General features: G+C 40.7%; 1 protein-coding gene across 9 annotated transcripts in view; it reads right to left on the reverse strand.

Annotated features, from left to right (window-relative positions):
• ODAD1 (outer dynein arm docking complex subunit 1) overlaps positions 1 to 13,521 on the reverse strand; it is a 134,079-nt gene that overhangs the window by 57,170 nt on the left and 63,388 nt on the right. For all 9 annotated transcript variants that reach the window (XM_056542313.1, XM_056542318.1, XM_056542314.1 and 6 more), the window contains 4 exons: positions 5,250 to 5,363; positions 5,014 to 5,081; positions 2,949 to 3,136; positions 924 to 1,058 (listed from right to left, as the gene is read on the reverse strand). In XM_056542313.1, coding sequence (XP_056398288.1) covers positions 924 to 1,058; positions 2,949 to 3,136; positions 5,014 to 5,081; positions 5,250 to 5,363 — 505 coding nt within the window. The remainder of the gene's footprint in view (positions 1 to 923; positions 1,059 to 2,948; positions 3,137 to 5,013; positions 5,082 to 5,249; positions 5,364 to 13,521) is intronic.

Consider the following 13,521-nt stretch of genomic DNA (forward strand, 5'->3'; position numbering starts at 1 on the left):
TGAAGAAGTGTCCCTTAGTCAGGGTGAGTTTGTGAGCAGGGACAGGTAGGAGGTTAAAAATAGAAGGTTTTAAAAAGTAAAAAAAAAAAATCCCCCCCCTGACCCCCTAATAGGTTCCTCAAGGGTCCGCGGCAGTTTTTTCAGCATGACTCAGGCCCTTTTAGGGGTTCAGGGTGCTGCATTTGGCCCCCCATTTTTTGGGGACGCAACATTTTTATTTTTGATTTACAATTGACTTATAATCACACCGCTATATAAAGTATACACCATATACACCAAACACACACTACATACTTCCCTCCCAAAATCCCTTCCTGCCACTGAACCCCCCCCCCCCCCCCACACACACATCCTCCGCCACCGTAGAAAAAAGGCGATTTTCGGTGGAGGAGGCTTACGCTTTACTTGCCTCCGACTCCAAATCTGCCAGTGAGGACGAGGAAGATCCTTCTTTTCTGTGATCTTCCTCATCCTCCTCACCATCTAGCACTGATGATGAGTCCCCTGTACTGCGGCGGAGAAGCTGCCAGGCAAGGCCATGCTGCTCGTAATAGGAGTCCGACCCCCCAGACAAGCATACCAGAGCCCCCTTCCAGTGAACCTCTCTGGAGACCCCCAGAGGGTTATCAGCCTTGGATTCCTGAATTTGTTGGCGACTCAGGAACTTGTAGTTTACGTGAACAAACTCCAACAGGAAATAGTCAGTTCACAAAAAGATAGCCTTAGTATTATGGAAATCTCACCACATAACCATTTAGACACGCATAGATCCTTCCTGAGCATGTCCATTACTGTCTGGCAGGTACGTATTAAAATCACTTTATGGTGGATAACCCCTTTAAGGCACCAAAGGTTGCCTTTCTTATACTTAACTTATTTGTAATACAGTTATAAAAGCAGACAAGAAAGCTATAATACTATACCTTCAATGAACCTGTTGACTAGTATGTCAAGGTTGTCTTCACCAGTGACTGACTGGATTTGCTGGAAAGCTTGTTCATAGGTCTCAATGGTATCTTCTGTTGGATCTCTCTTTTTTCGTTCTTGCTCTTCTTTTTCTAATTGGTAATAAATAGAGTTATATTACACATGTCAAATATTCTTAAAATATATCATCACCAACCAAATATTTATAATTAAAGGGAAACTGACAGCCAATTCACCCACATGTATCCAAATTGATGGGGTATAATAAGGGTGAAATGGATTACAACAAGGTATCACTTACACGGATCTGCAGTCCGCTTGCAGAGATACCCAGTGTATCAGCCCCATTATTAATAGGCGGCTTTGCTCAATGGAGACGGGACCCAGCATGCCCAGCACTATAACCACATGTATTGGTTTAGTCCGAGTGAACCAGCTGTCAGTTCCCTTTAAGTAAAAACTTCAGCTTTAACCAGTTGCCGTAAGCAATTAGATAAATGTTATTTATAAGTACAGCTGGAAATGAATGGTATTTCTTAATCTTTTTTCCATAAATATTAATTATACTGGAACATCCTAAATTATGCTGGATCATTCAATATGGCACTATTCGCTCTTTCAAGTTCATGTCATGGACTTGACACATGCAGATCTGACCTCACTAATAAGGCAAACAGAGTAGGGCCCACTGCCTGCTGTATTTATGTGTGCTAAAGTGTATTAGTGCTGAATATGAACTTCCTATCCCTGCAGTTTCCTATGGTCAACTGTTTTTTTGAAAAATGTTTGGTGACACCATTTCATCTAAGGCAGGAAAAAGCACTGCTGGCTATTTGAGACATTGGAGGAGATAAACAAAAACTTTCTAGTTCTAAAACAATCGTAACGTAGACTAGAGAGCCCCAGATTTCTCCAGTGGCTCAGGATGTTTGAAAATCTTTAAAAACGGTCTTTTTTAAACCACTTTTAAACTAGCTTACATTTAAGCCAAAAAATGCACCAAAAAGTGTTTTGATTCTGAAAATCTGTCTAATAACATGTGCGCCAATTTTTTGGTACAAACTGCTAAGCACTTTTGTTTAGAAAGTATGTGGAACTCACTGAATAACTAAGGTTCCATTATGCCTATCCTGTTTCTCTGGCAATCAGCTGTGATCACCTAGAGAAGCCATGTCTACTTGCACATAGAGTGGTTCCTGCACGGGAACTAAAGTCTTACATGCCAGGCATTCAAATGAATAGTCTTTCATCCAATGCCAAGGTGTGCCACAACTATGGGGGTAATTTACTATGGGGGGTATTAAAATCTGTGCAGAGGAAAAGTGATGCGGCTGCCCATAGCTACCAATGAAATCGCTTATTTCATATTTCAGAGGCCTTTTTTTTTTAATTAAAGAAGTGATATGATTGGTTACTACGGGCAACTGCTCCCCTTTTCCTCTGCACAGGTGTTGATATATCTCCCCCTATGATTCTCCAGTCTGGTTAAAAGAAAAAAAAAAAGGGTCCTGAGTTGGAAGGCCTCTACTATAACATTTATGTGCCCTACTAGGGCATTAGAAAAAGGGTTGATGTTGTAAATAAAATAAAATGCATGACTCCCCATGGGGAAATATCTCAAATGGTTAAAAGGTCAGTCTGGATCATAATTCAATAGTACATTTTTGGCTTATTAAAAAAACACCAGCGGATAAATACTGGTCTAAAGAGCAATGTATGAAATTATTGTCACTATTATAACATGATGCAAGATGATAAAACGCTGTTACTGTGGACCAAACCATGAACAACTGATGTAGAAATGAAATACATCCATAATGAAAGGAATAAGTCGCTCGTTCCTAAACAATTTTCTACAATATGTGGCCATAAAAATGCTTTTTATTTGCTTTCTCTACTATGAAGTCAACAAAATGTTGTTAAGGTACCATGACTGAAAATATATTGTTGCATCTGCTATACTTTACTGTCACTCAATGGGCACTTCTCTGAATTCAGCATCTAGGTGTTTGTACAATTACCTCTCCTGCGTCGGGCATCAAGCACTTCTTCACTGATTGAGCGTTCCTGAGTCTTAGTTCCCATAAACTCCTTTAGCCTGCGATCGTGATCAATAACACGCTGAAGCTCTTTAATCTCTGCCGTGTGCTGGTTCAGGTCCTTTTCAGCTCTTTCCCTCATTTGTAGCATTTTAGTCTGGGCTTCGTCTCTTTACGACAAATTAGGTGAAGATAAAACAAAGACTTTACTTACTTTAGGGAAGTATTTTCATTTCCAAAACACAACATAAATACAATTTACCTTACATGAGTGTATACTATAAAATACTGCTTTCACACCTTATACAGTAAATAACAATATTTACTGTATTATAATAATCTTAAAAATTATATTTAAAAAAATTAATTTCTTTTGCAACTACTTTTTTTTTTTTATCATATTAGATAATCGGGTGCCTTAACATAAAAATAAATAAATAAACAAACAAAATAAAGCATACTCACCTGCCCAATCCTCTGCCACTGCCAATCCAACAGCACCTGATACCTGCAGCGCACTGTTTCCTCTAATGTTCTGACACTGCAGAAAATGCCCCTCACTGCTCAGTGGGCCAACACTGTGGTCTTAAATTGAATGAGTAAACATTTCTTGCTGTGTCAGCATGGCAGATGCATGGGCAAGTGGGTATATTTTATTATTTTTTTGTTTTTAAAGGACCTTGATTTCATTACAAAAAAAAAAGGCCTCCTGGGAAAACCTTTTTGGGGATCCCCCTCTATTGATGCTTCTAGCAATATGGTCATAGTAACCTATTGGATCTCAGCTTGATACATTAAATCCATAGACAAAACAGCAGTGATGTACTCTATTGCCTACAAAGGTATAAATATATCAGCATAACAGTGGTTAATATGGAATAGAGAGGGCGCTACGACAACAATCTAAAATGGCTTCCATTATGATGGCAATACTTCAAACAGAATGGCCTGATTTTTTTTACCCCCATCTAAACCCTTTTCCTAGCCATTGAACTAGTTATTATCCCCTTGGGTAGTATTAATACCTTTTTTGGAAATGTCTGATGTATGAGCCGGATCAACATGTTGCATATAGCAAAGTAAATATGCCACTTTTTAATATACCATTGAGTGATCCTGTATGATCCTGGCAAGCACCCGTCATAATCCCTTTACCTTGCACCTTGTGTTTATCTCTGGAGAGTAGAGTCTTGGACAGGATCTCGCCTCCCAGTTTCAAAAGGGATGAGACCATCTCTCTCCACGTGCCACATAGCAACTGCATGGTCTGCATCTATGGTGTGTACATATAGGATATACTGTCCATAGTAATGAACTAATAGTTTACTTTAGCTCAGAGACAGCAGCAATATAGAACCTCTTTTAGTTGTATATGGTACATTGATGGTAGTAGAATGGCCATTATAACAGGATGGGAAGATAAAAAAAACATGTCGACATGTTGGGGCATTCATCTTAGCTTTCTGACTACCTGTTAAGAGGTCTAATTTATGTTTTAGATACATTGGCTTATGGAAATGGGAGTTGCTCTTACCTTTCCTATATCCAACAACAGTGGTGGTGCTAACAAACATTACAATTAGTACAAAGTCTGTACTTCCCAATGCATTATAGTCATATTAAAGGGGTACTCTGGTGCCATAACATCTTATCCCCTATCCAAATAATAGAGGAAAATATGCCTGATTGCGAGGGTCCCACCGCTGGGGACCCCCATGATCTTGCACCCCGTTACAACCGTTCCCCGGAGCACGTTCGCTCTGGGTCTGATCACTGGCGATCACGGGGGCCGGAGCATTGTGACTTCACGGCCCCGCCCCCGTGTGACGACACGCTCCGTCCCCTCAATGAAAGAATATGGGAGGGGAATGATTGTAACGGGGTGCAAGATCATGGGGGTCCCCAGTGGTGGGACCCTCGCAATCAGGCATATTTTTCTCTATCCTTTGGATAGGGGATAAGATGTTTTGGCACCAGAGTACCCCTTTAAAGGAAATGAAATAAGAAATGTTATAAGATTACAACTTCTTGTCACTGTGTGCAGTACCTAGCATCGTAAGCTGCGGAGGACTCATCAATCACACTCCCACTTTCCTTTCGGGTTTGAAGCAGTTCCTAAGGAAAATAAACAAGAAGTAAGTGTTACATGGCACAGACCTAATCTGTTTCCTTCTGTGTTATCCTAATACTGTCAATTACCGATTTATGTAGAACAAGAAGCTTTTCAGAAAATGCAAGCCACTGCAAACTCTAGCTTTTATCTTGTTTGGGTTTTATGCTTACCTTTTCAAGTCTTTTATACAGTTGGTCAAAGCGAGAGCGTTCAATTCTCAGTATGTCAATCTCTTCCCTCATCTTGGAATTTTTTGCCAGTTGCAGATTAAATTTGGTAAGAGACTGATTGTCCGAAAAGAAAATATCAAGAAAAACATTCATATAATATGTATTGTCGATAATATAATATTCACAGTCACATTTTAACACTAAAGCTTTAACTGCTGATAAAGCATACTTGTGTTTTCAAAGGATTTATAAAAACCAGTATGGTTTTGTAACATTAACCCTTTGGAGTTGTTGGAGTTCTCACTGTTGTTACTGAGCCCATGAAAATCCCTTCCATGGTTCTCAGTTATTTCCCTTGCTTGCTTCCTTAGTTGCCTGTCCAATCACAGCACAGGATTTCTGGTAGCGTAAGTTATGCTTCCAACACTTCCCTGTTTCCACCATTCAGCCACAGCACAGGACCCACTCCTCTCTGCTAGGTCATGACATAGTGCTGATGAAAGTGCTCTAAACAGACTGGCACTGTCCTAGAGGTGATTTACAGTACACTACTATAGGTGGTCCTTTCTGAGAGGGATGCAGAAAGCTCAGAAATAGAGTGTTATTCAGGTGACGCAGGAAAGAAGACTTGTGACGAACAAAATAGGGACTTCACGGGGTCAGGAGGTAAAGTGAATGGCCACCTTTTTACATCATGTCATTTTAGATCCAACATTTTAGGCAGATCATTATCATAACATATTATTATAATGGTGCTGGCTTTGTTCTTCTTATAAAGTTCTCCATATCTACTACATAGACATTCGGGGAGATTTATCATTCATTCAAAGTGTACCCTACTCTTTTTTTAGCGCCGTTTTTTCTGTCTAACTTTTTCCGTTGCAGCGTGTAATTTATCATAAGTGTGTACAGTGATCCCTCAACTTACAACGGCCTCAACATACAATAGTTTCAACATACAATGGTCTTTTCTGGACCATTTTAACTTGAAACCAGACTCAACATACAATGCTACAGACAGTCCAGATCTGCGAAACATGTCAATGGCTGGAAGAATCGACCAATCAGAATGGGTATTTCACTGGTAAAACCCCTGTATTAGTGCGTGCACTGTAGTACTGAAGCGCATGCACTGAATTCCTGTCTGGTAGTGCCCCCTACAGTACAGGGAGGTATTACATGTTCAGTACTACTCTTAACCTATGTCACAGTTAGCTGCTCCTTTGGACACCAAGTAAGGGTGGCTCCATTTAAATTTTTTAGGAAACTGTATGTACTGTACAGGACCCTGAAGAAACTCCTGTCATCTACATAGACCAGTGTTCCCCAACCAGAGCGCCTCCAGCTGTGGCAAAACTACAACTCTCAGCATGCCCGGACAGCCTTTGGCTGTCCGGGTATGCTGGGAGTTGTAGTTTTGCAACAGCTGGAGGCTCCCTGGTTGGGAAACATTGACATAGACAGTGATTACAGCTCCCAGCAGCTCTTTCTTACTTTTATATGTAAGGACTTGCTTTATCTGTATTAGTTATCTACTTATTTATCTTTAATCCTCACTTTTTCCTATTTTTGGGTGACATTTTGGTGGCTTCGGAACCAATTACCAGGTTTCCATAGAGTTATGGACTCAACATACAATGGTTTCAACGTACAATGGTCGTCCTGGAACCGATTAATATTGTAACTTGAGGGACCACTGTACTGTAGATGATGAATTCCCCACCTCTTTGCACGGGTGGGAAAAGCTCTAGCTTACGAGGTTTTGTAGGTGTACTTTTGGTCGGCGTACTTTAGCGCCTGGAAATTGGGGTTTGCTCAATTTTTAGTGACTTATTCTAAAAGTCGCATATGATAAATAAGGGTGCACTGCATGTCTAAATCGGAAATAGGTGTACTGCTACTCAGAAACGTCTACTACAAAAGTCGCACAAATGTAGCTAATATTACATGACTGCGCCATCATAGCGCCAATGATAGACGGAAAATAACGTCTATATTGAAGAATAAATCTCCCCCATAAACTTAAAATATAACATGCTGGCTACCTGCAGGCACCACTACGCATAGTGTACTGTATACGGTCTTATTCAGTTCAATGTTTCACAGTAATGTGCTTAGCTTTTAAGCTCCCATATCTCATCTAACTGTATAGCTAACCACAGGGCCGGAATAACCTAGGGGCGGATGGAACTCCAGCTCCAGGCCCCGACGTCAAAATAGGTCCAGCTCCAGCCCTGCATAGTCCGCCCCCAGATTTTTCTGGGACAAGTTGTTCTTTTTATTGCCACACTATTATTTTGTCATATAATGTTACATTACATTACAGAGGCAGAAAAGAATATATGTAATGCAAAATAAAAAATATATAAAATTGCACAATTTTATGGGGCAATAATTCAATTCAAATTACCAAACATGGATATTTTTTTGTTTTAACGGTAAAAAAAAAAATTGTTCAATGCCGTGTTCTGTCCTATATAACTATTATTTTTTTGCATGTATTTTTAATTTTGCGTGTATTTTTGTGTATTTATTGCGCCATTAACTGTAGTTTTTAATGGTACCACATTTGTGTATATATGTGACTTTTTGATCAGTTTTTAGTAGTTTTTATTGGGACATGATGTGACCACAAATCAGCAATTTTGGCATTTGGAACTTTTTCGTTTACTCTGTTTATCAGGCAGGATCAGAAACAGCAAAATGTAATAGTTTGGACAATTATGCAAGTGGCGATACCAAATATGTTTATTCATTTTTACAGTGATAGCGCCATTACCATTAACCATTACCGGCGGATGTCGAATTTGCCGATTACGACTCGGGTCTGCGCCACATTCCCCTCACCTGTCCCATAATGTACCGGTACATCATAGATCAGGAAGGGGTTACCTCAATGCTAAATTTTGCACAATTGCCAAAGTTGCAGCTTTTGTGGGCATTTTTTTTCTGTGTACAATTGTTACACCAAGCTAACACAAAGCTAACACAATTTTTTACCTCACACCAACATTGATAAATGTCCCCCATTGTGTAGATCTACCAGTCTTTTGTGGGGAAAATTGGTCACTATTAAAGGGGTTCCCCGTTTTTTTTTTTTTTTTTTTTTTTTAAATCAACTGGTGGCAGAAAGTTACAGATTTGTAAATTACTTCTATAAAAAAAATATTAATCCTTCCAGTACTTATTAGCTGCTGAATACCACAGAGGAAATGATTTTCTTTTTGGAACACAGAGCTCTCTGCTTAATCACAAGCACAGTGCTCTCTGCTGAGTAAGAGAAAATCCCCATATCAAACATATGCTGCTCTGGATAATTCCTAAAATGGACAGAGATGTCAGCAGAGAGCACTGTGTTCCAAAAAGAAAATAATTTCCTCTGTAGTATTCAGCAGCTAATAAGTACTGGAAGGATTAAAGGGGTACTCCGGTGAAAACCTTTTTTCTTTTAAATCAACTGGTGGCAGAAAGTTAAACATATTTGTAAATTACTTCTATTAAAAAATCTTAAAGGGTACCTATCATCAAAAAAACTTTTTATATATCATAGATCAATGTATGCAGAATAACATTCCAATTGCATGTTATTAAAAAATATGCTTCTTCCTATTTAATTTTCCACTTTGAAAAAATGACAACTAGAGGTCTCCCTACCAGTCCTGGCCGCATGCCCCTTTAATAGATTTCAGACTCATGCTGGAGTCCTAAATCTTAGACTGCAGCCAGGACACAGACCAGCTCAGCTGGCAGCTCTGAATCTTCTCCTCACTGTTTACAACTGCATGTGCAGAGAGAAGAAAGATCGGAGCTCAGATAGTAAAATGAATGACGGCATGCAGTAAGGCAGAGTCAGGAGTATGCCCTGCTGTGCTATGAGCACAGTGCTGGCTCCTGCCTGTCTGATTGGCAGGCATGGAGCAGTGCTGAGCTTGTCTGTGTCCCGGCTGCAGTCTGAGATTTAGGACTCCAGCATGAGTCTGAAATCTATAAAAAGGCCAGGACTGGAAGGGAGACTTCTAGTGGTAATTTTTTCAAAGTGGAAAATGAAATATAAAGAAGCATATTTTTTAATAACATGCAATTGGAAAGTTATTCTGCATACATTAATCTATAATATATTGAAAGTTTTTTTTTATGAAAGTTACCCTTTAATCCTTACAGTACTTATTAGCTGCTGAATGCTACAGAGGAAATTCCTTTCTTTTTTGAACACTGATGACATCACGAGCACAGTGCTCTCTGCTGACATTTCTGTCCATTTTAGCAACCATGCATAGCAGATGTATGCTAAGGGCAGCATGGTGGCTAAGTGGTTAGCACTGCTGTCTTGCAGTGCTGGGGACTTGGGTTCAAATCCCACTAAGGACAACAATAAATAAAGAGTTATTATTATAATAACGTCAGCAGAGAGAAATGTGCTTGTGATGTCATCAGAGAGCATTCCAAAAAGAAAAGAATTTCCTCTGTAGTATTCAGCAGCTAATAAGTACAGGAAGGATTAAGATTTTAAATAGAAGTAATTTACAAATCTAAAAACAACAGGAAAAATAGCCAGCACAACAACCTAATACACAGGTGCCCGCTGCTGTGGCAAATACAAAATGTGCAAAAAAGAAAGTTGCAACAGCACTCTAGGTCAAAAAATGAAGGCTCTTAGCGCACTTTTTGATCAAAATGTGTCCCCCCATCCACCACGCGGAGGTGGCCTCATATCGGATGGGACCCTAACATGATAACTCACCTCTGCTGTGGATATAGCCTCTGACTGTGTGACATGTTGGATCAGCCATTGACTATGGACAGATGTGTCAGCAGAGAGAACTTGTGGTCAGACAGAAAGGAAATTCAAAAAGAAAAGAACTTCCTGTGTAGCATACAGATGCTGAAATATATTGAAGGATTAAAGTAATTTACAAATCTGTTTAACTTTCTGGCATAAGTTGATTAAAAAAAATAAAAAATAAAAAAGATGTTTTCCAGCGGAGCACCCCTTTAAGTGAACAGGGCTGGATGCTGTCTGACACATCTGTCCATAGTCAATGGCTGATCCAACATGTCACACAGTCAGAGGCTATATGCACAGCAGAGGTGAGTTATCATGTTAGGGTCCCATCCAATATGAGGCCACCTCCGCGTGGTGGATGGGGGGACACATTTTGATCAAAAAGTGCACTAAGAGCCTCCATTTTTTGTCCTAGAGTGCTGTTGCAACTTTCTTTTTTTGTACATAATTTACAAATCTGTTTAACTTTCTGGCACCAGTTGATTTAAAAAAAAAAAAAAAAAAGTTTTCCACCGGAGTACCCCTTTAACCCCTTAAGGACTCAGCCCATTTGGACCTTAAGGACTAAGACAATTTTATTTTTTACGTTTTCGTTTTTTCCTCCTCCCCTTCAAAAAATCATAACTCTTTTATATTTTCATCCACAGACTAGTATGAGGGCTTGTTTTTTGCGCGACCAGTTGTCCGTTGTAATACCATCAATCACTTTACCATAAAATGTATGGCGCAACCAAAAAAATACTATTTGTGTGGGGAAATTAAAAAGAAAACCGCAATTTAGAAAATTTTGGAAGGTTTTGCTTTCACGCCGTACAATTTATGGTAAAAATGACATGTGTTTTTTATTCTCTGGGTCAATACGATTAAAATGATGCCCATTATTATACACTTTTCTATTACTGTTGCGCTTAAAAAAAAAATCGCTAACTTTTTAACCAAATTAGTACGTTTAAAATCCCCCTATTTTGAAGACCTATAACTTTTTCATTTTTCCGCATAAGCGGTGGTATGAGGGCTCATTTTTTGCGCCGTGATCTGTACTTTTTATTAATATCATATTTGCTTATAGAAATCTTTTACTACATTTTTTAGTAATTTTTTTTAAATAAAATGTTATAAAAAAGCAGCTATTTTGGACTTTTCTTTTTTTTTACGTTCACGCCGTTCACCGTACGGGATCATTTACATTTTATTTTAATAGTTCGGATATTTATGCACGCGTCGATACCAAATATGTATATAAAATATTTTTTTTTATACTTTTTGGGGGTAAAATAGGGAAAATGGGACAATTTACGTTTTTATTGGGGGAGGGGGTTTTCACATTTTTTTACTTTTTTTACTTTTATTTTTACACTCTTATAGTCCCCATAGGGGACTATTTATAGCAACCATTCTATTGCTAATTCTGTTCAGTGCTATGTATAGGACACAGCACTGATCAGCATTATCGGTCATCTTCTGCTCTGGTCTGCGGGAAGGCAGATCAGAGCAGAAGACTCCCGGAAGACAGCGGAGGCAGGTGAGGGGACCTCCGTCTGCCATGCAGGATGATCGCATCGCCGCGGCAGCGATGCGGGCGATCCGATCATCCTGTTAAGTGACCGCGATGCTGCAGACACCGTGATCTGTATTGATCACGGCATCTGAGGGGTTAATGGCGGACATCCGCGAGATCGCGGGTGTCCGCAATTACTGGCGGGGCCCTGGCTGCGATCCACAGCCGGGACCTGCCGCGCATGATGCCAGCATTGCTCCGATGCCCACGGTTATGCTCAGGATGTAAATGTACGTCCTGGTGCGTTAAGTACCACATCACCAGGACGTACATTTACGTCCTGCGTCGTTAAGGGGTTAAGGTGGAGGGAGGACCTACTTAATGGGGGAATTATGATCAATAATCCAGACTTTTCCTACATGCCTACCCAATGGGGGGGTTCTATTTACTATGTTGTGGTCTGCCTACCTACTGTATGCAGTGGCGGATCCAGGGGGGGGCAACGGGGCAATTGCCCCCCCCCCCCCCCCGAGATTTCTGCCCCCCCCCCCGTATAATACTAGTAAAATAGCATAGCGGAGCGGGAGGTGTCAGCTCCCGCTCCCTCATTCACTGTATATTAACCTTTTTGCCGGCTTGGCGCGGCTGCGGGGACTCTATACAAAGTGCTGCTGACAGGCCGGCGCGATGACATCACATTATCGCGCCGGTGCCGGAATATCCCGTCCCCGTGGCTCGTCGCTCGGCTCATCTGCAGTGCACACTGAGCTGCCTGTGTGACGCTGCCAGTAAGAAGATTTTCGGCAGGGGAACAAAATCTAAGTGTAAATTTTTTTTTTCTGTTTAAAAGAGTCAACTATGGCACTGGGGTCAGGTGGCAATTATGTGGCACAGGAAAGGAGAAATTTAATGTGAGCGGCCTATGACAGGGGGCATTATATGTTAAGAGCACTGACCCCTGTCATGTGTCTCTCACATATAATGCCCCCTGTGCTGTGCCCCTCACATATATTGTACCCTTTACGTATAATGCCCCCCTTACCTCTACTGAAGAAAAGGCCCGAGGCCTTGAAACGCATCTAGAATTGTGTATTCTTCTTGCATCTATCTATAATCATCTCCATATCCCAGCTCTATACCGAACTCTATTTGAAACAGCTGGAAGCCCCCAGTATTGGGACCACTGCGGCTTCACTGCCACTCTGCGCGCGTGCAAGCGCTCAACTACACGGGGCGTGCTGCACGCACTCCCACTGCTACCTTGAACGCACCGCTTTATTCCACCAGCCAAGGACCTTCGGCTTACCTACGAGGCCGGTGCCATCCGTGCCAGCCGCGGACCTTGCGGAGAGGACAACTCCAGCGCTACCTATAACGCTGCCGGACACAGGAGATACAGACCTTCACTGCCGGAGGCCTGACACCTCCGTGCCACATCACCGAAACAGCTCCTCTGCCGATACCAGCAATACCAGCGGTCGCAAGGGTGGTGAGTGGTGCTGTGCACCGGACTTTGTTATCCTTCACATCTGTGAGACAGTTTGTTACACTGCACTACCATCGGCTGATTCATTGAGATTGGACACTGCAACTGTTACAACAAGCCGTTATTTGACAGTGTATTTGGCTATTGGCATCACATCGTGCTTATAAGAGACTGAGCAGTTAAGCACACTGTTAACTGATTATTATTGATGCCAACATTCGATGAACTATAGATGCAAGTTTTATTTTATTTTATTCTCTCTATTGAATTATCAATTCATTGATTTTATACATTTTTATTATTCTACGCTGCGCCTTTTGTCCCATGCAAGGGCCCTGCAGGGACACTGGATACCAGCGAATAACATCACCTTTAATAAATATATTATATTTTTTCAATTAATATCTGGATCTCCATCTATTCTTATTCTTTATATTCCACTAACTTTCTTTTACATATACCTTGAGGACTGGTACCTAGTTGATTTATCAACTAAATCGTTTTT

The sequence above is a fragment of the Hyla sarda genome, chromosome 10 (assembly GCF_029499605.1).
Source record: "Hyla sarda isolate aHylSar1 chromosome 10, aHylSar1.hap1, whole genome shotgun sequence".
Classification (NCBI taxonomy): domain Eukaryota; kingdom Metazoa; phylum Chordata; class Amphibia; order Anura; family Hylidae; genus Hyla; species Hyla sarda.